The sequence below is a fragment of the Stegostoma tigrinum genome, chromosome 10 (assembly GCF_030684315.1).
Source record: "Stegostoma tigrinum isolate sSteTig4 chromosome 10, sSteTig4.hap1, whole genome shotgun sequence".
NCBI lineage: Eukaryota > Metazoa > Chordata > Chondrichthyes > Orectolobiformes > Stegostomatidae > Stegostoma > Stegostoma tigrinum.
Window position 1 is genome coordinate 3,600,127 of NC_081363.1, and position 25,443 is coordinate 3,625,569.

General features: G+C 48.4%; 1 protein-coding gene across 1 annotated transcript in view; it reads right to left on the bottom strand.

Moving 5' to 3' along the window:
* Nucleotides 1–25,443, bottom strand: part of LOC125455505 (coiled-coil domain-containing protein 170-like) — a 67,647-nt gene that overhangs the window by 5,779 nt on the left and 36,425 nt on the right. Inside the window, exons 9-10 of the mRNA XM_059649423.1 lie at nucleotides 14,551–14,712; nucleotides 3,525–3,764 (exon numbers count right to left, since the gene is read on the bottom strand). Coding sequence (XP_059505406.1) covers nucleotides 3,525–3,764; nucleotides 14,551–14,712 — 402 coding nt within the window. The remainder of the gene's footprint in view (nucleotides 1–3,524; nucleotides 3,765–14,550; nucleotides 14,713–25,443) is intronic.

Here is a 25,443-nt window from a genome sequence, read left to right on the forward strand (position 1 = left end):
GGGCTTTTCATTTTCCAGTAATAAGCCTTTGACAGCACATTTAATCAAATACTTGTAGATATCTGAATTTGTATATCTACAGGGTTCCCTTTATCATATTACTCCTTAAGAGAAATCTATTAGATTTGTTAGATATGGTTTCTCTTTGACAAAGTTACACTGACTCTTTGTGAACATACTGAGCTTTTCTAAGTCCCCAGATATAATTGTTTTAAGCAACACTTTCCCAAACGCACACAAAAAGGTAACTGGCCTCGAGTTTGTTTTCGGTTTCTCTCTTCTTCAACAGAGAAGTTATGTTTGGTACTTTCCGGTCTGATGGAACATTTTTTGCATCTAGAAATTGTTAGAAAATTAATACCAATGTATCTCCCACCTGTTTAGTCACCTCTTTAAAGACCCTAGGATGGAGTCCATCTGGGTCCAGACCCCACCCCCATCAATTTGCTCAGTCCCACTTCCCTGGTGATTGGAATCTCACTGAGTTCCTCTCTCCTTTCCAGCTCCTGATTTATAGCTATTACTGGGATGTTTTGTATCCTCTACAGTGAAGACAGAAGGAAACTATTTATTCATTTCACCCACCATTTCCTTACTATCTGCTATTGAATATCAGTTCTTTCTCTCTCGAGGACCAACACTCACTTTACTTATTCTTTTCTTTTTTACTTACCCGTAAAAACTGATTTTTTAAACATTTCTAGCTGGCTTCCTGTCATCCTGTCATTTTTCCCCTCCTGATTAACCTTTCAACCATTGTCAGTCATTCCTTACATTCAGACTAAGCATCTGAGCTGCCACTCTCCTTGCAGTGAAATTCTTTTTCCTTACATTTGTCTAATTATCTCTAACTTAACCACAGATTGTGGGTCCTCCCTTTGGAATGTTTCCTTACTGTATTCTGAAATATCCCCTTAAATATCTGCCACAGCATATCTATTGATCTCTCCCCTAGCCAAATGCAACTATTCACTTCAGTTGACTCAGTTTTCATGACCACCTTGTAGTCCTTATTTAGATTTAAAACACTTATCTGAGACCCAAACTTCTCCCATTTGAAATGAATATGAAACTCAAACATATTATGATCACTGCTCCCCAGGAGTAGCGTTTTTACTCTTACTCTTATCCTGTTACATCTTATTGTACCTAGTCTGCTTGCTCATTCATCATCATCATCATCATCTACATCTTCATCATCATCATCATCATCATCACCATCGTCTTCATCTTCATCATCGCCATCATCAGTGTCATCATCATCGCCATCATCGCCATCACCACCATCATCATATTCATCGTCGCCGTCATCGTCATCATATTCATCGTCGTCATCATCATCGCCGGCGTCATCATCATCGTCATCATCATCGCCATCGTCACCATCATCATCATCCTCATCATCCTTATCACCATCATTGTCATCATCATCGTCACCATCATGATAAGTGGGCCCTCGCACTCCAGGATGACTCTCTTCCACTCTCAGGGTAAGTCTGTAGGTGGCAGTAAAGACTGATACAGCTACTTCAGGCTCTGTTACACTTGGGGATGAAGGTGTGGGTGGGGCATTGGTGTGGCAGCATGCCTCTTGCACTTCTCCCCCTCCCCCGGCTTCTGCTTTTACTCAACAGCGAGTCTCAGGATGGTCAACGCCTTCCTGGATGCTGATCCTCTATGTTGGACGGTCTTGCTTTGGTGATTCCCAGGTGTCCATGGGAATGTTGCACTTCATCAGTGAGGCCTCGAGGGTATCTCTGAAGCGTTTCCTCTGTCCACCCAATGTTGGAGCTGGAGTGTTGTCTTCCCTCTGAATGTTTCAGAACACGCTGTCTGATGAATTATCCCAAATACATTCCACTTTGCCCATGACTGGTCTGCCCTATTGGCATAGAAAGTCCATCAGCCTGGTCCATTCTGCCATGAATTGGCATTGGCTACTGATCCACAGTTTCTTTACATGCTCAAAACCGAAAGAACTTCAGATGCTGTAAATCAGGAGCAAAAGCAGAAGTTGCTGGAAAAGCTCAGCAGGTCTGGCAGCATCTGTGGAGAGAAATCAGAGTTTAACATTTCGGGTCTCCTCAGAATTTACTCCTTTACTCACAGAAGAGAGAGAGGGAGACAGATGTGTCTCCTTCAGAGGCTGGATGGTTCTGCTATGTTGATTAAACACAAAGCCACTTGCCCAGGAACCAATCAAGACGTTGTTACTACATTAAGCTCTACTGAATGCGCAGCATTGGTCCTGGTTGAAAAACTAATCAAATGTCTGTCACTGGACAAAACTGCCCTGGAAATACAAAACCAAAGGATGTAGCAGCTGCCCCCACTCTTGAATAAAGCCAGATTGCAGGGAAACACATATCTGTTCCAGAAATTCACAACAAAATCTTCTTTCACAGCCCCATGCTTTAAACTAATAACTCCACTCCAACATACAGTCCAAAAAAATTAAAGTGGTCTTTCCAACCCTTTGAAACAGTGTCTTCGCAGTAGAGCTAAGAGTGTAGCTATGTATAGCTGTTCCAGATTGTTAAGTAGATCTGTCACAAAGGAGTAATTTGCCATTGAATGTGGAGAAATGCCCGTTCTGCTTCATATCATCCTTCATTTTGACCCGAGCTAGGAGATGAAAATTTGCAGTTTTTGTGTCTTAGCCAGCAACAAATTTCTGCCCAGCAAGATCCCACTTATACACCATGTTAATGATTCAGTCAGCTGTTCAGTGTGATGATGATTGAGGAATAAAAATTAGCCATGACAGTGATGAGCTCTATAACAAGATGGTAACTTTGGGAATGTTGTTTATGTCTGAGTGAGCAGATGGGCCTCAGTTCCCACTCTCACTAGAATGATGCACCTCCAACAGTACAACACTGCCTCTGGCCTATCCGGGAGATATCCACCAGAGCTGGCTGAAGGCTGGGCCTAGAACAATCCCTGATGTGCACAAGATCATGAGACCAGATCCAGATACCCTCATGGTGCCCGCTACTTACAGGATCTCCTCTCCCTGCAGGATCTTCTAAGTCTTGCAGATCCTTTCAGCTGTATAGGGTCCCATCTCCCCTGCAGGATCACTTCTGCCTGTAAGATCACCTCTGCCCCACAGGATCTTCTCTCCCTGCAGGATTTCCTCTACCCCTTAGCACACCCCTTCCCCTCAGGATCTCCTTCCCCACAGGATCTCCTCTCACTGCAGGATTTCCTCTACCCCACAGGATCCCTTTCCCCACAGGAATCCCTTCCCCACAAGATCTCCTTCCCCACAGGACCCCCTCTCACTGCTGCATCTTCCCTCACTGCAAGATCCCCTCCCCAAGGGCTCCCCCATTTCCTCCTCACAGGATCCCCTTCCCCACAGGATCTCCTTCCCCACAAGATCCTCTCTCACTGCTGGATCTTCTCTCACTGCAAGATGCCCTCCCCATGGGCTCCCCCTGTCCTCCTCACAAGATCCTCCGTCCCCACAGGATCCTTCCCCCTTGCTGGAGACCCTGGTCTGTTCCGATGTCACTCACTTTAAGAGCAGTTATATCCGCACACTCCATTCTCAGGCTGTGATTCCTCAGCTTGCTTTCTGTCAGCTCCTCCTGCAGCCTCTGCAGCTTCTGCTGCAGTTTGAACAGTGCCTTGCTCTTTCCCCCTTGGTTCGCCGCCGAGTCCACGTGAGGGGGCCTCGCTTCGAGCTGCTCCAGTTTCAGGGCCAGGAGCTCAGTCTGACGTTTGCTGCTTACCAACTTCTCCTTCTGGGCTGTGACCTGTCAGACAGAAAGCCGAGGTTGGGTCGGATCTGAGAACCACAACAAATACTGCACAGACCCCGAGCATTCACCACAATCCTGATCATGGTGGTATGAACAAATCATCACCGTCCCATTCACCCAAATCAGTTTGATTCATTCACAGGAAGTGGGCATCCTTAGCTGGGCAGCGTTTAGAGCCCAGTCTTCGTCGCCCCTTCGGGAGATGGGGGTGAGCTTCCTTCTTGAACCGCTGTAGTTCCTGAATGAGTGAATGAATTCATTGTCATATATATTTTACAGTGAAAAAAACAGTGAAAGGCTTCTACTGTCACCATGATTCCAGCACCACTATGCATAGGCTAATAAAAAGGCATTTCTTAAAGAGACTCCTCCCACCCCCTCTCTGCTGCCAGTGCTGGGCCTGACCAATGTCAGGGCCTCCGATCCTCAGGAGCTGCTGGGATTTAGGAATCACTACAGTGCTGTTGTCAGAATGGGAATGCCAGGGTTTTAGGAACACAGTAGGCCTTTCAGTGCTCCTGCTCAGCTGTTCTAGTCGATGAAAGCAATGCTGGAGCACCATACCCTATCTCCTGTCGGCAATGAGAATCACTCTACAGTAGGGCAGAATGGCGATATACTTCCAAGTCAGGATGGTGAGTGTCCTGGGGGTGCGATCCTGTGGGGAGGAGGGATCCTGCAAGGGGTGGCATTCCCAAGTATCTGCTGCTCACCCTTCAGTACAGAAGCAGTCCTGTGTTTGGAAGGTGCTGCCTGAGGGTCTTTGGTGAATTTCTGCAGTGCATCTTGTAGATGGTGCACACTGCTGCGACTGAGTGTCGGTGGTGGTGAGAGTGGGATGTTTATGGATGTGGTGCCAATCAAGCAGCTGCTTTGTCCTGGATGGTGTTGAGCTTCTTGAGTGTTGTTGGGGCTGCACCCGTCCAGGCAGGTGGGAAGGTCATTGATGAAGCAGCTGAAGAGGGTTGGGCCTAGGCACGTATTGTGAGGAGCTCCTGCAGCGATACCTTGGAGCTGAGGAAGATGTTGTTGGTTTAAGGGGAATGGTTGGGCCTGTGGGCGAGGAGGAAGCAGAAGTATTTTAGGCCATCCGCGTGGGTGTTACTGGGGTAACTGACTCCTGTCAACCACGACCATCTTCCCATATGCCAGGTATGACTCCAGCCAGTGAAGAGTGTGCTCCCCCCGATACCCACTGACTCCAGTTTAGCTCGGGCTCTTTGATGCCACACTCAGTCGAATGCAGCCTTGATAACAAGGGCCGTCACTCTCACCTCACCTCTGGAATTTAGCTCTTTTGTCCATGTTTGAACCAAGGCTGTAATGGGGTCAGGAGCTGAGTGGCCCTGGCAGAACCCAAACTGGGCGTCACTGAGCAGGTTATTGCTGATCAGGTGCTGTTTGATAGCGCTGTTACTGACACCTTCCATCACTTTACTGATGGTCGAGAGGAGACTGATGGGGCGGGAATTGGCCGGGTTGGATCTGTCCTGCTTTTTACGTACTGGGCCGAACACAGATCTTTGTGGGGCATCACTGGCAACGTGTATCACTGTGCCCGCAAACCATGCTGAGGATTCCCATTGCCAGTCTGTCTCGACTGGGTACCGTTCTGTCACCATCTCTGGGCCAATGGAGAAGTGATTAAGAATATTGTCAGGCTGTGTCTAGCCAGTCTGTGAGCAATGGGTCTGGAGTCACATGTAGGCCAGCTCTCCCATTGGTTCCACCAGGCTGCAGAAGTCAGGAAGGAGAGGTGTTGGATATACCTCTGACATGTTGATGCCCGGGACCAGACTGTGCAAAGTCTAACCATCTCTGTTGGATTTGTTATACAGAGTGCTGGGCCATTTCCAAGGGCAGATGAGAGCTACGCACTCAGGGTATCCCACCCACCTTCCTCCTCGAACTGAAAAAATAAGACTCTGTGGTGTGTTGAGAAGTTACTGTTTTTCTTTCTCTTTTTTTTGTCGTGTGCTGATAAGTAGTGATTGGTAACAAAGTTTTCATTTCATTTATCTATTATTTGATATTATAGTAGGACTAAGTTAAACTTAAGAGTAAAAATGGCAGGAGATCTCAGCCCCCTGTTGTGCTCCTCTTGCTCAATGTGGGAGCTCAGGGACGTGGCTGATGTCCCTGACTCCTTCACGTGCAGGAAGGCTCTGGAGCTGCGGATGGACTCACTTTGGAGCATACGCGATGCTGAGGTGGCCGTGGATCACACGTTCAGCTAATTGGGCACACCGCAGAATAGGATTGCTGAGGGAGAAAGGGAATGGGAGACCAAAAAGCGGAGGAAGAGCAGGAAAGCAGTGCAGGTATCCCCTGCAGTCATCTCCCTCCAAAACAGGTATTCTGTTTTGGATAGGAAAGTGTGGGGCTGGATGAACACAGCAGGCCAAGCAGCATCTTCGGAGCACAAAAGCTGACATTTTGGGCGTAGACCGTTCGTCAGAAAAGGGGGATGGGGAGAGGGTTCTGAAATAAATAGGGAGAGGGGGGGAGGTGGACCGAAGATGGATAGAGGAGAAGATAGGTGGAGAGGAGACAGACAGGTCAAAGGGGTGGGGATGGAACCTGTAAAGGAGAGTATAGGTGGGCAGTTAGGGAGGGGATTGGTCAGTCTGGGGAGGACAGACAGGTTAAGGGGGTGAGATGAGGTTAGTGGGGAGGAAATGGGGGTGCAGCTTGAGGTGGGTGGAGGGGGTAGGAGAGAGGAATAACAGGTTAGGGCTGGACGGCAGTTGGAGATGAAAAGGTCGAGGGAGGGCAGGAGGCCTTGGGGTGGTGTCCAGGAGGAGGACTTGTGTTGGAGGCGGGTGAAGGGGTCAATGGAGGGAGGGTTAGGCTCACGGTTAGAGAAGAGATCCCTGAGGTTTGTCCAGAGGGAGGAGGGTAACTTCTTCAGGTTAGGCATCCCTGGAAGAGGCTTCGCAGTGAGGTTAAAATTGTATCCAAGATAACTGTTTTGGATACTGTTGGGGGAGATGGCTCACCAGGGGAAGGCAGCAGTAGCCAGGTTCATGGCACCGTGGCTGGCCCTGCTGTACAGACGGGTGGGAAAAAGAGTGGAAGGGCGATAGTCATAGGGGATTTGATTGTAAGGGGAGTAAATAGGCGGTTCTGTAGTCGAAAGCGAGACTCCCGAATGGTATGTTGCCTCCCAGGTGCACGGGTCAGGGATGTCTCAGATCAGCTGCAGGACATTCTGAAGGGGGAGGGTGACAGCCAGCTGTCGTGGTGCATATAGGCACCAATGATATAGGTAATAAATGGGATGAGGTCCTACAAGCAGAATTTAGGGAGTTAGGAGCCAAGTTAAAAAGTAGGACCTCAAAGGTAGTAATCTCAGGATTGCTCAGTGCCACGTGCTAGTCAGTGCAGAAATGAAAGAATAGCCAGGATGAATGCGTGGCTTGAGAGATGGTGCAGGAGGGAGGGGTTCAGGTTTTTGGACATTGGGACCAGTTCTGGGGAAGGTGGGACTATTACAAATCGGACGGTCTACACCTGGGCAAGACTAGAACCAATGTCCAGGGGGGTGCTTTTGCTAATGCTGTTGGGGAGGGTTTAAACTAATGTGGCAGGGGATGGGAACCAAATGAGGAGGTTAGTGGACAGTAAGGAGGTAGTGACTAAAGCCTGTAAGAAGCTAGATAATAAAGTCAGTGTGACTAAGGGGAAGAGCTGGCAGAGAGCAGATGATGAACACAAGGTGGAAGGGGGTCTGAGATGCATTTGTTTTAATGTGGGAAGTGTAGTAGATAAGGCAGATGAGCTTAGGGCTTGGATTAGTACCTGGGATTATGATGTTATTGCTATTACTGAAACTTGGTTGACGGAAGGGCAACATGGGCAACTAGATATTCCAGGATATAGATGCTTCAGGCGGGATAGAGAGGGAGGTAAAAGGGGTGGAGGAGATGCATTACCGGTCAAAGAGGATATCACGGCTGTGCTGAAGGATGGCACTATGGAGGACTCGAATAGTGAGGCAATATGGGCAGAACTCAGAAATAGGAAGGATGCAGTAACAATGTTGGGGCTGTACTACAGGCCTCCCAACAGCGAGCATGAGATAGAAGTACAAACATGTAAACAGATTATGGAAAGATGTAGGAGCAACAGGGTGATGGTGATGGGAGATTTTAATTTTCCCAACATTGACTGGGATTCACTTAGTGTTAAGGGTTTAGATGGAGCAGAATTTGTAAGGAGCATCCAGGAGGGTTTTCTGGAGCAGTATCTAAATAGTCCAACTCAGGAAGGGGCCATACTGGACCTGGTGTTGGGGAATGAGCCTGGCCAAGTGGTTGATGTTTCAGTCAGGGATTACTTTGGGAATAGTGATCACAATTCCGTAAGTTTTACAATACTCCTGGACAAAAACGAGAGTGGTCCTAAAGGAGGAGCGCTAAATTGGGGGAAGGCCAACTATAACAAAATTCAACAGGAGCTGGGGAATGTGGATTGGGAGCAGCTGTTTGACGGTAAATCCACATTTGATATGTGGAGGCTTTTAAAGAGAGTTTGATTAGAGTGCAGGGCAGACACGTCCCTGTGAAAATGAGGGATAGAAAGGGCAAGATTAGGGAACCATGGATGACAGGTGAAATTGTGAGACTAGCAAAGAGGAAAAAGGAAGCAGACATTAGGTCTAGGTGACTGAAAACAGACGAAGCTTTGGAAGAATATTGGGAATGTAGGACCAACCTGAAACGAGAAATTAAGAGGGCTAAAAGGGGTCATGAAATATCTTTAGCCCACAGGGTTAAGGAAAATCCCAGGTCCTTTTATTTGTACTTAGGGAAGCTGCTGGAGAATTTACTGAGGGATAGGATCTATTTACATTTGGAAGAAAATGGACTTATTCGTGATAGGCAACATGGTTTTGTGCAGGGAAGGTCATGTCTTATCAACTTGATAGAATTCTTTGAGGAAGTGACAAAGTTGATAGATGGGCAACATGGGCAACTAGATATTCCAGGATATAGATGCTTCAGGCGGGATAGAGAGGGAGGTAAAAGGGGTGGAGGAGATGCATTACTGCTGTAGATGTCATATACATGGACATCAGTAAGGTGTTTGATCTGGAGGAAGGTACAGACGGTCTGATTAGCAAGTTTGCTGATGACACTAAGATTGGTGGAGTAGTAGATAGTGGAGGGGACTGTCGGAGAATGCAGCAGAATATAGATAGTCTGGAGAGTTGGGCAGATAAATGGCAGATGGAGCTCAATCCAGGCAAATACAAGGTGATGCATTTTGGAAGATCAAATTCAAGGGCGAACTACACAGTAAATGGAAAAGTCCTAGGAAAAATTGATGAACAGAGAGATCTGGGTGTTCAGGTCCATTGTTCTCTGAAGGTGACAACGCAGGTCAGTAGGGTGGTCAAGAAGGCATACGGCATGCTTTCCTTCATTGGGCGGGGTATTGAGTACAAGAGTTGGCAGGTCATGTTGCAGTTGTATAGGACTTTGGTTCGGCCACATTTGGAGTACTGTGTACAGTTCTGGTCGCCACATTACCAAAAGGATGTGGATGCTTTGGAGAGGGTGCAGAGGAGGTTCACCAGGATGTTGCCTGGTATGGAGGGTGCTAGCTATGAAGAGAGGTTGAGTAGGTTAGGACGTTTACATTAGAAAGACGAAGGTTGAGGGGGGACCTGATTGAGGTCTACAAAATCATGAGGGGTATAGACAGGGTGGATAGCAAGAAGCTTTTTCCCAGAGTGGGGGACTCAATTACTAGGGGTCATGAGTTCAAAGTGAGAGGGGAAAAGTTTATGGGAGATATGCGTGGCAAGTTCTTTACACAAAGGGTGGTGGGTGCCTGGAACATGTTGCCAGCGGAGGTGGTAGAGGCGGGCACGATAGCATCATTTAAGATGTATCTAGACAGATACATGGATGGGCAGGGAGCAGAGGGATACTGATCCTTGGAAAATAGATGACAGGTTAGACAGAGGATCTGGATTGGGGCAGGCTTGGAGGGCCGAAGGGCCTGTTCCTGTGCTGTAATTTTCTTTGTTCTTTGTTCTTAACCTCACTGCAGTGGGTCTGGAATCACATGTGGCCTGGACCAGGGTGGGGGAACACAGATTTCCTTCCCTCCGCAACTTTAATGAACTAACTAGTTCACAGTGCAGCACAGAAACAATATAATGCCTCAAAAATTTTAGTCTCAAACTGCAGAAAACTTGTGCACTTGAAAACCTCGATCTTGTAATTGTTCGAGAATCCAGCAATGAGACAGAACCACAGCAACAACTCAATAAAAAGCATTATTGTTTCACCTCAGCTGGTTACATAATACATCGGAGCATTATGGACTTAGGAACGAGATACCTTTATCAGTGATATCTCTCCTCTACTCTCCACTTAGTAAACGCCACGATATTTTCTCTCTGTGGTCAATAACGTATTAAATGTCACATGTACAGCTGTCGCACTGAACATGACGCTTTCTGAAGAGAATAATACAGCCCCCGCTCTCAATAAAGGCACTAGACCAGACTCACAAAGAGGATTCAGCTCAGACCAGGAATTGTCCTTCTCAAACTACACAGGAAAATCTGGAAATGAGACACCGTGGTGAGGTAGATGGAGGGTGGAAATTATTATTTTCTAAAGTACTCAATGTTCTCATAAAATAAAGCAATTGTTAAGGAGAAGATTGAATCTTATTAGGGGCTACAGCATCTTTTATAGAATGGATTATCCATTATGAGGCTGCTGTCTGTTAGAAAATGAGCAAACTGATCCCACAGTGTTTCAAAATGCACATGACAGGCTAGCTGCAGGCAGCTGTGGGTAAATGGTGGCACAGTGGCTCAGTGGTTAGCACAGCTGCCACACAGTGCCAGGGGCCCAGGTTCGATTCCACCCTCAGGCAACTCTCTGTGTGGATTTTGCATATTGTCCCTGTGTCTGTGTGGGTTTGCTCCCACAATCCAAAATGGTGCCAGTTACGCGGATCGGCCGTACTAAATTACTCAGGGGTGTGTAGGTTAGGTGGGCTAACCGTGGGGAATGCAGGGTTACAGGGATAGACTCTGGGTGGGATGCTTTTTGCAGGGTCTGGGCTAAATGGAGGGATTCTTTGCATGCCAGCTGGGATCTTGCTTTGTACTTGTTGGACATTGTTCAAGCTGGATTTTCCTGGGGAAATATCTGCTCAGGAACTTAACGTTACAAACCAGTAGGGGATAATGGGAACTGCAGATGCTGGAGAATCCGCGATAACAAAGCGTGGAGCTGGATGAACACAGCAGGCCAAGCAGCATCTCAGGAGCAGTGCACTTTGTTAAATCAGCAGGGGACTCAGGTTTTGCATGGTACTGGGGTACAATCAGTGATGGAGCTGGATGGGTATTCTGTGTAGCTAATACCCCTTTCAATTGCAACTAACACTCTCAGGACAGGGACAGCACAGAGTCAGATACAGAATAAAGCTCAGGTTATATCGATGGCTGATCACTATTTACGATTTTCGACCTATTTGGATAGAGGACAGTTGTTCCAACAGGGGAGGCCCTAGTGGTACCATTACTGGGCTATTAATCCAGAGACCCAGCTAATGTTCTGGGGATAATGGGAACTGCAGATGCTGGAGAATCCAAGACATCAAAATGTGAGGCTGGATGAACACAGCAGGCCAAGCAGCATCTCAGGAGCACAAAAGCTGATGTTTTGGGCCTAGACCCTTCATCAGAGAGGGGGATGGGGTGAGGGTTCTGGAATAAATAGGGAGAGACGAGGAGGCGGACCGAGGATGGAGAGAAAAGAAGGTAGGTGGAGAGAGTGTAGGTGGGGAGGTAGGGAGAGGATAGGTCAGTCCAGGGAAGACGGACAGGTCAAGGAGGTGGGATGAGGTTAGTAGGTAGACGGGGGTGCGGCTTGGGGTGGGAGGAAGGGATGGGTGAGAGGAAGAACAGGTTAGGGAGGCAGAGACAGGTTGGACTGGTTTTGGGATGCAGTGGGTGGGGGGGAAGAGCTGGGCTGGTTGTGTGGTGCGGTGGTGGGAGGGGGTGAACTGGGCTGGTTTAGGGATGCAGTTGGGGAAGGGGAGATTTTGAAACTGGTGAAGTCCACATTGATACCATTGGGCTGCAGGGTTCCCAGGTGGAATATGAGTTGCTATTCCTGCAACCTTCAGGTGGCATCATTGTGGCACTGCAGGAGGCCCATAATGAACATGTCATCTAAAGAATGGGAGGGGGAGTGGAAATGGTTTGCGACTGGGAGGTGCAGTAGTTTGTTGCGAACTGAGCGGAGGTGTTCTGCAAAGCGGTCCCCAAGCCTCCGCTTGGTTTCCCCAATGTAGAGGAAGCCACACCGGGTACAGTGGATGCAGTATACTACATTGGCAGATGTGCAGGTGAACCTCTGCTTAATGTGGAATGTCATCTTGGGACCTGGGACAGGGGTGATGGGGGGAGGTGTGGGGGCAAGTGTAGCATTTCCTGCGGTTGCAGGGGAAGGTGCCGGGTGTGGTGGGGTTGGAGGGCAGTGTGGAGCGAACAAGGGAGTCACAGAGAGAGTGGTCTCTCCGAAAGCAGACAAGGGTGGGGATGGAAACATGTCTTGGGTGGTGGGGTCGTATTGTAGATGGCGGAAGTGTCGGAGGATGATGCGTTGTATCCAGAGGTTGGTGGGGTGGTGTGTGAGAACGAGGAGGATCCTCTTTGGGCGGTTGTGGTGGGGCCGGGGTGTGAGGGATGTGTTGCGGGAAATACAGGTGACGCGGTCGAGGGCGTTCTCGATCACTGTGGGGGGAAAGTTGCGGTCCTTGAAGAATTTGGACATCTGGGATGTGCGGGAGTGGAATGTCTTGTCGTGGGAGCAGATGTGGCGGAGGCGGAGGAATTGGGAATAGAGTTGGAATTTTTGCAGGAGGGTGGGTGGGAGGAGGTGTATTCTAGGCAGGTATGGGAGTCGGTGGGCTTGAAATGGACATCAGTTACAAGCTGGTTGCCTGAGATGGAGACTGAGAGGTCCAGGAAGGTGAGGGATGTGCTGGAGATGGCCCAGGTGAATTGAAGGTTGGGGTGGAAGGTGTTGGTGAAGTGGATGAACTGTTCGAGCTCCTCTGGGGAGCAAGAGGCGGCGCCGATACAGTCATCAATGTACCGGAGGAAGAGGTGGGGTTTGGGGCCTGTGTAGGTGCGGAAGAGGGACTGTTCCACAAAGAGGCAGGCATTGCTGGGGCCCATGCGGGTGCCCATGGCCACCCCTTTTGTCTGTAGGAAGTGGGAGGAGTCAAAAGAGAAGTTGTTGAGGGTGAGGACGAGTTCGGCTAGGTGGATGAGGGTGTCGGTGGAGGGGGACTGGTCGGGCCTGCGGGACAGGAAGAAGCGGAGAGCCTTGAGGCCATCTGCATGCGGAATGCAGGTGTATAGGGACTGGACGTCCATGGTGAAGATGAGGTGTTGGGGGCCAGGGAATTGGAAGTCCTGGAGGAGGTGGAGGGCGTGGGTGGTGTCACGGACGTAGGTGGGGAGTTCCTGGACCAAGGGGGAGAAAATGGAGTCCAGATAGGTGGAGATGAGTTCGATGGGGCAGGAGCAGGCTGAGACGATGGGTCAACCAGGGCAGGCAGGTTTGTGGATTTTGGGAAGGAGATAGAAACGGGCCGTGCGGGGTTGGGGAACAATGAGGTTGGAGGCTGTGGGTGGGAGGTCCCCTGAGGTGATGAGGTCGTGAATGGTGTTGGAGATGATGGTTTGGTGCTCGGGGGTGGGGTCATGATCGAGGGGGCGATAGGAGGTGGTGTCGGAGAGTTGGCGTCTGGCCTCGGCGATGTAGAGGTCAGTGCGCCATAATACCACTGCGCCACCCTTGTCTGCGGGTTTGATGGTGAGGTTGGGGTTGGAGCGGAGGGAGCGGAGGGCTGCCCATTCTGCGGGGGAGAGGTTGGAGTGGGTGAGAGGGGTGGAGAGGTTGAGGCGGTTGATGTCTCGACGGCAGTTGGAGGTGAAGAGGTCAAGGGAGGGTAGGAGGCCTGGGGGTGGTGTCCAGGAGGAGGACTTGTGTTGGAAGCGGGTGAAGTGGTCAGTGGAGGGAGGGTTAGGTTCCCGGTTGAAGAAGTAGGCGTGGAGGCGAAGACGGTGGAAAAACTGCTCTATGTCCAATCGTGACTGGTATTCGTTGATGTGTGGTTGTAGGCGGACAAAGGTGAGCCCCTTACTAAGGACTGACCGTTCGTCCTCAGTCAGTGGGAGGTCTGGGGGGAAGGTGAAGATGCGGCAGGGCTCAGTGTGGCTGTCTCCTCTGGGGTTGCTGGCTGTGGAGGTTGTGGGCGGAGCGATGATGTCGTCGGCCGTGGGCAGGGTTCCGTCGGCGTCGGCCGTGGGCGGGGTTCCGTCGGCGTCGGCCTTGGGCGGGGTGTTCTGGGGATCCAGGTTCAAGTCCCGCCAGGACAGGTGGTGGAATAAAATATCTGGAATTAAGAATCTGATGACCGTGAATCCATTGTCAATTGTTGCAAAACCCATCTGGTTCACTAATGTCCTTTAGGGAAGGAAACTGCCATCCTTACCTGTCTGGCCTACATGTGACTCCAGACCCACAGCAATGTGGTTGACTCTTAACTGCCCTGTGGGGCAATTAGGGATGGGCAATAAATAAATAAATAAATAAATAAATAAATGGATGGATGGAGTAAATGTCTTCAGCAGTTTCTGTGACTGCTTCACTCCTCGTAATTTTCAAATGTTTTCTGAAGTTTCACTTTCCATTGAGATGTTGGGCTGTACACAATAATTATCACTAACCTTTCGCTGGAGCTTCTGCAGGAGATTCTGGTCCTCAGTGTGTTCATCCACAAGCTGACGAGCCCTGTCCAGCAACTGTTGGCTTTGTGTGTCCCAGTCTTCAGCTGATCGATCCTGCTCAAGCTTCATTCTGTCTGCCAGCTGCTGGAGGAACTTTATGAGCTGGAACAGCAGAAAATAACACACAAAAAGGAAAGCTTTGAAAACGAACAGCAGCACAGACAGTAACAGAGGAGAGACAGAGAGGATAAAAGGTTAATGCAGCATTAACAGTTTGAGTCATTAATTCAAATTTCCAGCATCTGTAGCATTTGTGAAATAATAGAAGCTGCCTGAGCAAGAGTACTAATAAATAAACAATAATGTTAGTTCACAGTCTATAAGAACCTGGGGGTTCATGTAAGGTAACGTTTGAAAACACTTACAGCACTGAAACAGGTCAGTCAACCGTCAACATGTTACACAAGCCTTATCTCATCCCATCACAGTATCCTTTTATGCCTTTCCCCCAAATGTGTTTGTCTAGATTCCTCCTAAACACATCATTGCTGTTCACTGTTCTTGAGCAAACTCCGCTTTTTTTAAATCCGTTACTGGGTAAGGTTTACCTCAAATCTCCTCTTGCATTTCATTACAGCTTCAAAGTATGGCCCCAGTTCGAAACACCTCCATTAACATCATCTCTCCGTCTCCTTGATCAAACCGATTTATAATCTTAAAGACTCCCATCAGGACTGCCTTCCAGAAGACACTTCTGAGAAGACCAAGTTTGTGAATGGCTCAGAAATAAATAGGAAGGCAAGTGGGGACAATGACGCAGAGATCCTGCAGGTGGATACAGGCATGGTAGGGGAATGAGTGAAAACTTGGCAGATGGAATATAATGTGGGGAAATGTAAGGTTAAACACTTTGGCAGGAGGTATAGAGAAACTGAACATTATTTAAATGGAGAAAGACTGCGGAAACCGCAAAACAAAGGGATTTGAGATTCCTCACCCATGAATCACAAAAGACTAGCATCCAAGAGCTACAGGCCAGTGAGCCTGACATCTGCGGGGACTCCCTTGTTCGCTCCACACTCCCCTCCAACCCCACCACACCCGGCACCTTCCCCTGCAACCGCAGGAAATGCTACACTTGTCCCCACACCTCCTCCCTCACCCCTATCCCAGGCCCCAAGATGACTTTCCACAATAAGCAGAGGTTCACCTGCACATCTGCCAATGTGGTATACTGCATCCACTGTACCCGGTGCGGCTTCCTCTACATTGGGGAAACCAAGTGGAGGCTTGGGGACCGCTTTGCAGAACACCTCCGCTCGGTTCGCAACAAACAACTGCACCTCCCAGTCGCAAACCATTTCAACTCCCCCTCCCATTCTTTAGATGACATGTCCATCATGGGCCTCCTGCAGTGCCACAATGATGCCACCCGAAGGTTGCAGGAACAGCAACTCATATTCCGCTTGGGAACCCTGCAGCCCAATGGTATCAATGTGGACTTCACCAGCTTCAAAATCTCCACTTCCCCCACCGCATCCCAAAACCAGCCCAGTTCGTCCCCTCCCCCCACTGCACCACACAACCAGCCCAGCTCTTCCCCTCCACCCAATGCATCCCAAGGCCAGTCCAACCTGTCTCTGCCTCCCTAACCGGTTCTTCCTCTCACCCATCCCTTCCTCCCACCCCAAGCCACACCCCCATCTACCTACTAACCTCATCCCACCTCCTTGACCTATCCGTCTTCCTTGGACTGACTTATCCCCTCCCTACCTCCCCACCTATACTCTCCTCTCCACCTATCTCTTTTCTCTCCATCTTCGGTCCGCCTCCCCCTCTCTCCCTATTTATTCCAGAACCCTCTCCCCATCCCCCTCTCTGATGAAGGGTCTAGGCCCAAAACGTCAGCTTTTGTGCTCCTGAGATGCTGCTTGGCCGGCTGTGTTCATCCAGCCTCACATTTCATTATCTGCGGTGGATAAGTTGCTAGAGGGGATTCTGAGAGACAGAATCCACAGGCATTTGGAAAGACAATCATGATTAACGTGGAAAAACATAGAAAATAGGTGCAGGTGAAGGCCATTCAGCCCTTCAAACCTGTACCACCCTGAAGGTACACAAACCAGAAATACCTCTCAGACCCATAGTCTCCCTACCCGGCACGCCATCGCACAGATTAGCCAAGGAACTACAAAGGAGACTAAAGAACCTCTTCAACAAGTCACCCCACTCAACCCACTCAGCCCAGGAGCTCCTCAATCCCATCATGGACATAAGAATAAACGATGACGACACCATGATACCGTTTGACGTTACTGCCCTATTCACATCAATAGACATACGACGAGCAATCAAAACACTGGCGGCACAATTAAAACAAGAACAAGGCCCTAGTGACACCATCTCCACAGAGAACATGCTGAAGCTACTGGACCTATACCTCACCACCCACTCCATCTTTAACGGCCAAATATATGAACAGATCAATGGGGCGCTCATGGGATCACCTGTCTCCAGACTTATAGCTAAAGCGGTGATACAGAGACTAGAAAGTACGGCCATTCCGCTAATCCAACTAAAATTATGGAAACACTACACGGATGATATCTTTGTCATTATTAAATGGACCAAATTAGAGGAAACACCCGAACTGATAAACAACATCCTCACCGGGATCAGATTCACCAGAGAGGAGGAGAAGAGCAAACAGCTCCCATTCCTGGACATCATGGTTGAGCGCAAGACAAATAGGGAATTCCTAACAAATTCCGACACGGGAAAGCCACACACACACTGACCAGGCACCGAATTTCAACAGCAACCACCCTAACACACTCAAACGAAGCTGCACGTGAACACTACTTAAACAGGCCACAGTAACATAGAACTACACCGAGAGGAGGAGGAATGCCTCTTCCAGGTTTTCAAGGACAACAGATACCTGGAAAACTGGGTCAGGAGATGCCCACGTGGACAGCATCAGAAAGATACTACATGCCCCAACACACTCATCACACTACCCTACATCAGGAACACGTCAGAAATCACCATAAGACTCCTACGACCACTGGCCATCAGAGTGGCACACAAACCCACATCAACCCTATGACAAGTTCTCACCTGAACTAAAGACCCGTTCCCCACCATGGATGGGACCAATGCCATCCACAAGATCCCCTGCAGAGACTGCGAGAAATACCACATCGAACAAACAGGAAGGGAACTAACAACAAGAGTACATGAGCACCCACTGGTTACAAAAAGACACGACCGATACTCACTCATCTCAATCCACATGGACAAGGAGAACCACAACTTCGACTGGGACAACACCAAGATCCTGGGACAGGCCTGGCAGAGACAGGAATGGGAATTCCTGGAAGCATGGCACTCCACGAAGAAAGCCATCAACAAACACATAGAACTCAACCCCATATACACTCCATTACGAAGGGAAACCCGGAAGTGAGGTAATCCAGCTCCACAGACACAGAGTTTAAATAACAGGCAGGAAAACACAACGGCGCTTCATCGGAGGCTGCGCAGATGATGTTACCCAGCACGGTAACGGAACGTCCGCGGAACCACAAACCAGCTCGGGGAGACAACCAACCTCAACCCGAGCTACAGATCTGTTCCAAAGCCTTACACAGCTGAGAAACCTTACAGAGTATAGGAACTGGGGCATTACGTAACAGCAGTACGCGACTTTGGTGAGGTCAAATTTATACAGTTCAGGTCGCCCTGCTGTAGGAAGGATGTTTTTAAACTGTAAAACTGCAAAAAAACTAACTAGGACGTTACTGGGACAGGGCAGTTCAAGTTATAACGAGAAGCTGGATGGACTTCTTCCCGGTAGATTTGAGGGGTGATTTTAAAGCGGTTTGTAAAATCCATGTGGGGCATAGATACAGTGAAGAGCCAAAGTCATTTCTCCCCCAGGGTGGGGCAATATAAAACTAGAGGGGCATAGGTTTAAGGTGAGAGGAGAAAAATTTAAAAGGGGCCTGAGGGGCAACATTTTCACGCAGAGGGTGGTGCGCGTATGGAACGAGCTGCCAGAGGAGGTGGTGGGGGCTGGTACAGTTATAACATTTAAAGGCCTTTGGACAGGTACATAGGTGGGAAGGGTTTAGAGGGATGTGGGCCAAACGCTCGCAAAATGGAACGAGATCAATGTAGGGAATCTGATCAGTTTGGAGATGTTAGGCCAAAGGGTCAGCTTTCATGCTGTATGACTCTGTGACTCTATAAGTACAGTGAGAAATAGGGAAGGCAAATGGAATGTTGGTCTTTATTTCAGAGGGAATGGGGTATAAAACTTGGGAGGATTTGCTAAAACTGTACAAGGGGCTAGTCAGGCCACAGCTGGAATATTGTGAACTTTGGGCCCCTTGTCTAAGGAAATCTAGGCTGACATTGGACTCAGTCCAAAGAAGGTTCACTTGGCTGATCCCAGATGTGGAGGGAATGTCTTGTGATGACAGGATCAGTAGGTTAGCCCTGTACTCATTAGCGTTTAGGAGAAACACAGGAGGCCTTATGGAAACATACAAGCTTCCTAGGGAGATGTGGGGAGATGGTGTTCCCTTCTGGGAGAGTCGGGGGCATTATCTCAGAGTAAGGAGTTGCCCATTTAATGAGGGTTGAGAGGGAATTTCTTCTCTCCGAAGGGAGTGAATGTGTGGAATTTTTTACCACAGAGGGCTGTAGAAGCTGGGACATTAAGTCTATTCAAGGCTGAGAGAGATAGATTATTAATCAGGAAGACGATGAGGAGTTATGGAAGGTAAAGGACAATGAGATCAGCTTCAATCTGATTAAATGATAGGCTAGGCTCAGTGGGCTGAATGGTTGCCTTCTGTTCCTACATCTTGTGATCCTGTAGTCCCAGCCAACTGTACCTTTTCTGACACCTATCACCGTTCACTTTTCACTGCATTGTTTTCGAACTTATTTAGTGACTTAACACTGTTTTTATAAAATTGATGAGACAAACATGTACAATACTTCATGTAGCTTTAACCAAGGTTAACAAGCTCAATATGACAAGCTCAGTTTCTCACATATCCAGCTCAGGTGATGAACTCCTTTTCCTGAGACCCCAAGAACACAGGATTTGAGACACAGGTCAGCAAAGAGCAATCATTGATTACTTTCCCAAACTACTTCTCTCTCATTCCCGATTTTTACAAAAGACACAACGAAATATGTTTACGTATATTTTTAAACCTTTGTTCTGTCTCTGATTGACCATTGAATGGCTTACCAGGACAATTCCAGAGGGTAGTTAAGAATCAATCACAATGCTGTGGGTCTGGAGTCACATGTAGGCCAGACTAGAGGAGGAGGAAGATTTCTTTCCTTTAACCTGGGATCCAGATGGCTTTTTACAACAATCAACAGTAATTGTCATGACATAAGCTTCTTACCCAAGAATTCAAATTTCACCATCTGCGGCAGTGGGATTCAGAACATCAACCTATCCCAATGACACTCCCAATGCTATGTCCGAGCTATGCCTGCCTCTTCGTAGGAGATGTGGAACAGCCCCTCTTCCGCTGCTACGCTGGCACTATCCCCCAGCTCTTTCTCCGCTACATGGATGACTCTATCGGTGCTGCCTCGTGCTCCCATGAGGAGCTTGAACAGTTCATCAGCTTTACTAACACCTTCCACCCCACCTCAACTTCACCTGGACCATCTCTGATACCTCTCGCTCCTTCCTGGATCTCTCTGTCTCCATCTCCGCCAGCCACCTAGAAACCGATATCCATTTAAAGCCCCACGACTCCCACAGTGAACTAGACTACACCTCCTCCCACCCATCTTCCTGCAAGAATGCCATCCCCTATTCCCAATTCCTTCGCCTCGGCCGCATCTGCTCCCAAGGTGGGGTGCTCCACTGCTGCACATCCCAGATGTTGTAGGTGTTGGTGTGTTCACTGAGCTGGGAGGTTTGATAGCAGATTTTTTGCACCCTTGCTAGGTGACATCCTCAGTGTCGTGGAACCCCCTGCGAAGACTGTTATCTTGGCCCGGTTCAAATTTATATGGTCTGGTTTTTGCTGTTTCCGGTATGTGCCGGTTCCAGCTGTGTGTTGGAATGGTGGGAATATCGGATCTAATTCAACGTGTTTGTTGATGAGAGTCTGTGGATGAATGCCAAGCCTCCAAGAATTCCCTGACTGCCCTCCTACTTCAAGGACCGCAGCATTCCCTCTACATTGATTCATAATGCCGTCAACCATATCTCTTGCATTTCCTGCACATCTATCCTCAAAACTCCTCACCCCACCCAACAAAAATAAAGACAGAGTCCCCCGGTCCTTACATACCATCCCACCAACCTCCGTATCCAATGTATCATTCTCCGCCATTTGCGCCACCTACAATCCAACCTCACAACCAAAGAGACACTTCCCTCCCCGCCCCTATCTGCCTCTCATGGGGACCGCGCTCTCTGTGAATCCCCACTCCCCACCAAGCCACTATACTCAGCATCTTTCCCTGCAACCGCCGGAAGTGCTACACCTGCCCCTACACCTCATCCCGTCACCTCCATCTAAGGCCCAAGACAAACTTTCAAAATCCGACAGGCTCACCTGTACATCCTCCAACCTGGTGTACCCTCTGCTCTTGATGAGACCAAGCACAGACTCAGTGACCGATTCACGGAGCATCTGCGCTCTGTCACTATTTTCAACAACACTTTCCAGCCGCCAACCACTTTAACTTCCCCTCCCACTCACTGGGTGACATGTCCATCCTGGGCCTCCTTCAGTGTCACAATGATACCCACCGCAAGCTGGAGGGACAACATTTCATATTCTGCCTCGGGAGCCTACAGCCCAATGGCCTGAACATAGAATTCACCAGTTTCAAAATCTCCCCACCCCCAGCCTCATCTAATGTCCAACCCTCCTTCTCATCCCTGCCTCCTCGGCCTCACACAACCTGTGCATCTTCTATCCCACCTACCCACCCCAACCTTCCCATTGACCAATCCTCATCACTCCCTATCTACATTCACCTTCACCATCTCACCTACCTTCCCCCAGCCCCACCCCTCCCCCCTCTATTTATTTCCCAGCTCCCTTCCCCCTCCCTGATCCTGATGAAGGGCGTAAATCTGAAACAGCGACTTTCCTGCTCCTCACATGCTGCCTGGCCCGCTGTGTTCCTCCAGCCCCACACTGTATTGACTTAGATATCTATAAATCTCCTTAGCAATGGAATACTAGGTAATGTTCTGAGAACCTGAATTTGAATCCCGCCATGGCAGATGGTGGAATTCAAATTCAATAAGAAAACAATCTGGAATTAAAAATCTAATGATGACCATGAATCCATTGTTGATTGTTGGAAAAACCCATCTGGTTCACTAATGTCCTTTAGGAAAGGAAACTGCCATCCTTACCTGTCTGGCCTACATGTGACTCCAGACCCACTGCAATGTGGGTGACTCTTAACCCAATATGGATGGATAATAAATAACTAGTGATGCTCTCATCCTGTGAATGCGTTTAACAAAGAGTATCTTGAAGCCATGAAAAACTCAAGAAATACAGAATTCTATCAAGAAATTGCTCAGATACAAGAATCCTGACAGTTAACAAGGTGCAGAGCTGGATGAACACAGCAGGCCAAGCAGCATCAGAGGAGCAGGAAAGCTGATGTTTCGGGCCCAGACCCTTCTTCAGAAATGCCTGAAACGTTAGCTTTCCTGCTCCTCTGATGCTGCTTGGCCTGCTGTGTTCAGCCAGCTCTACACCTTGTTATCTCAGATTCTCCAGCATCTGCAGTTCCTACTAATCCTGACAGTTACACTGTTTTGCCAAACATAAGGATGTGATGCAACATTTAATACCACCTGCAGTTCTAACTCACAAATAACTTGGAGATGTCAACGTAGATGTCAATCTATAATATGTATCTAGAAAAGAGCAAACTGTTAGACTTTTAAAGTCATTTTGTTGCAAACGATTGTAATTTATCCCATGGAATGGAAGTTTGAGATATTGCATACTGTACTGTACAGAATATTATGGCAAACAGGCTGATAAATCTTTGAATTTAAGAACAAAGAACAAAGAAAATTACAGCACAGGAACAGGCCCTTCGGCCCTACAAGCCTGTGCCAATCCGAATCCTCTATCTAGATCCGTCACCTATTTTCCAAGGATCTGTACCCCTCTGCTCCCTGCCTATTCATGTATCTGTCTAGATACACCTTAAATGCCGCAATCGTGCCCGCCTCTACCACCTCCGCTGGCAACACGTTCCAGGCACCCACCACCCCCTGCATAAAGAACTTTCCACGCATATCTCCCTTAAACTTTTCCCCTCTCACCATGAAATTTTACTTTTGAAGAATATTGGCACAAATAAGTGAAGCTATCGACAAAGAAGGGAAAATAGGGCTTTCAAAAGATGTCGCATAGAAATCTAGATGAACATAGCAGGCCGAGGCCCGAAATGACAGCTTTTGTGCTCCTAAGATGCTGCTTGGCCTGCTGTGTTCATCCATAAGACCATAGGACATAGGAGTGGAAGTAAGGCCATTCGGCCCATCAAGTCCACTCCGCCATTTAAATCATGGCTGATGGGCATTTCAACTCCACTTCCCTGCACTCTCCCTGTAGCCCTTGATTCCATCTGAGATCAAGAATTTGTTGATCTCTGCCTTGAAGGCATCTAACATCCCGACCTCCACTGCACTCTGCGGCAATGAATTCCACAAACCCACCACTCTCTGGCTGAAGAAATGTCTTCTCATTTCCGTTTTAAATTTACCCCCTCTAATTTTAAGGCCGTGCCCACGGGTCCTAGTCTCCCCGCCTAACGGAAACAACTTCCCAGTGTCCACCCCTTCTAAACCAGACATTATCTTGTAAGTTTCTATTAGATCTCCCCTCAACCTTCTAAACTCTAATGAGTACAATCCCAGGATCTTTAGCCGTTCATCATACGCTAAACCTACCATTCCAGGGATCATCCGTGTGAATCTCCGCTGGACAGGCTCCAGCACCAGTATGTCCTTCCTGAGGTGTGGGGCCCAAAATTGGACACAGTATTCTAAATGGGACCTAACTAGAGCCTTATAAAGCCTCAGAATCACATCGCTGCTTTTATATTCCAACCCTCTTGATATAAACGGCAACATTACATTCACTTTCTTAATTACGGACTCTACGTGCAAGTTAACCTTTTGAGAATCCTGGACCAACACTCCCAGATCCCTTTGTACTCCTGCTTTGTGAATTTTCTCACCGTTTAGAAAATAGTCCATGCCTGTATTCTTTTTTCCAAAGTGCAAGACCTCGCATTTGCTCACGTTGAATTTCATCAGCCATTTCCTGGACCACTCTCCTAAACTGTCTAAATCTTTCTGCAGCTTCCCCACCTCCCCAGTACTACCTGCCTGTCCACCTATCTTGGTATCATCGGCAAACTTCCCCAGAATGCCCTCGGTCCCTTCATCCAACTCCACACTTTGTTATCTTGGATTCTCCAGCATCTGCAGTTCCCATTATCTCTTGCATAGAAATCTATTTTTTTCTGGGGTTTTCGTCTTATTGATGTTTGAGCAACATTCCTGCAGCGCAGGAGTCTCTGGCCTCGAAATGTGTTCTTCAGAAGTGTGGTCACTCTCACAGTCAAGGAATCCTGGAATGATTGAGCACAGATAAAGGCCACATGCTCTCAGCAAATTCAGGTCGATTTTCATTTATTAATCTATACCATCTACGAGATTTACTGCAGAAACCCTCCAAAGATCCTCAGACAGCACTTCCCAAACCCACAACCACTTCCATCTAGCAGGACAAGGGCAGCAGATCCATGGGAACACCACCCCCTGCAAGTTCCCCTCCAAGTCACTCACTATCCTGACTTGGAAATATATCACCGTTCCTTCACTGTCACTGGGTCAAGATCCTGGAATTCCCTTCCTAATGGCATTTTGGGTCAACCCACAGCACATGGACTGCAGCGGTTCAAGAAAGCAGCTCACCCCTACCTTCTCAAGGGGCAACTAGGGACGGGCAAGAAATGCTGACCCAGTCAGAGATGCCCACATCTCAAGTGCAGTGGTTGAAGCTATCTCACCGAATGTTTTTAAGGCAAGACTAGATAAATTTTTGAACAGTAAAGGAATGAAGGGTTATGTTGAGTGGCCATGTAAGTGGAGCTGAGTCTCAAAAAGATCAGCCATGATCTTATTAAACGGTGGGGCAGGCTCGAAGGGCTGGATGGCCTACTCCTGCTCCTAGTTCCTATGTTCTAATGAAAGAATAATGAAGAAAAGATGCACCATCTGTACTCAGCTTCTCATAAGCCACCAAGGGAGGCCAGTGGTATTATTACTGGACTGTTAATCCAGAGACCCAGATGGTGACCTGGGTTCAAGTCCTACCATAGCAAGAATAAACTGACATTTTCCCAGCTACCATCAGCTCCGAGGTAGCATTACTGGGCCTGAAATGTTAACTCTGCTGTCAGACTGCCGAGCTTTTTCGGCAATTCATGCCGAACATAATCCCAAATTAAACTAGTCCCACCTGCCTGCTCCGGGCCTGCATCTCTCAGAGAGCTAGCACTGACAAAGTGAGCTGAATGGCCCCATTCAGAAATGCTCTATGAATGCAGGCTGACTCCGCTCAGTTCGCAACAAACAACTGCACCTCCCAGTCACAAACCATTTCCACTCCCCCTCCCATTCTCTAGATGACGTGTCCATCATGGGCCTCCTGCAGTGCCACAATGATGCCACCCGAAGGTTGCAGGAACAGCAACTCATATTCCGCCTGGGAACCCTGCAGCCTAATGGTATCAATGTGGACTTCACCAGTTTCAAATTCTCCCCTTCCCCTACTGCACCCCTAAACCAGC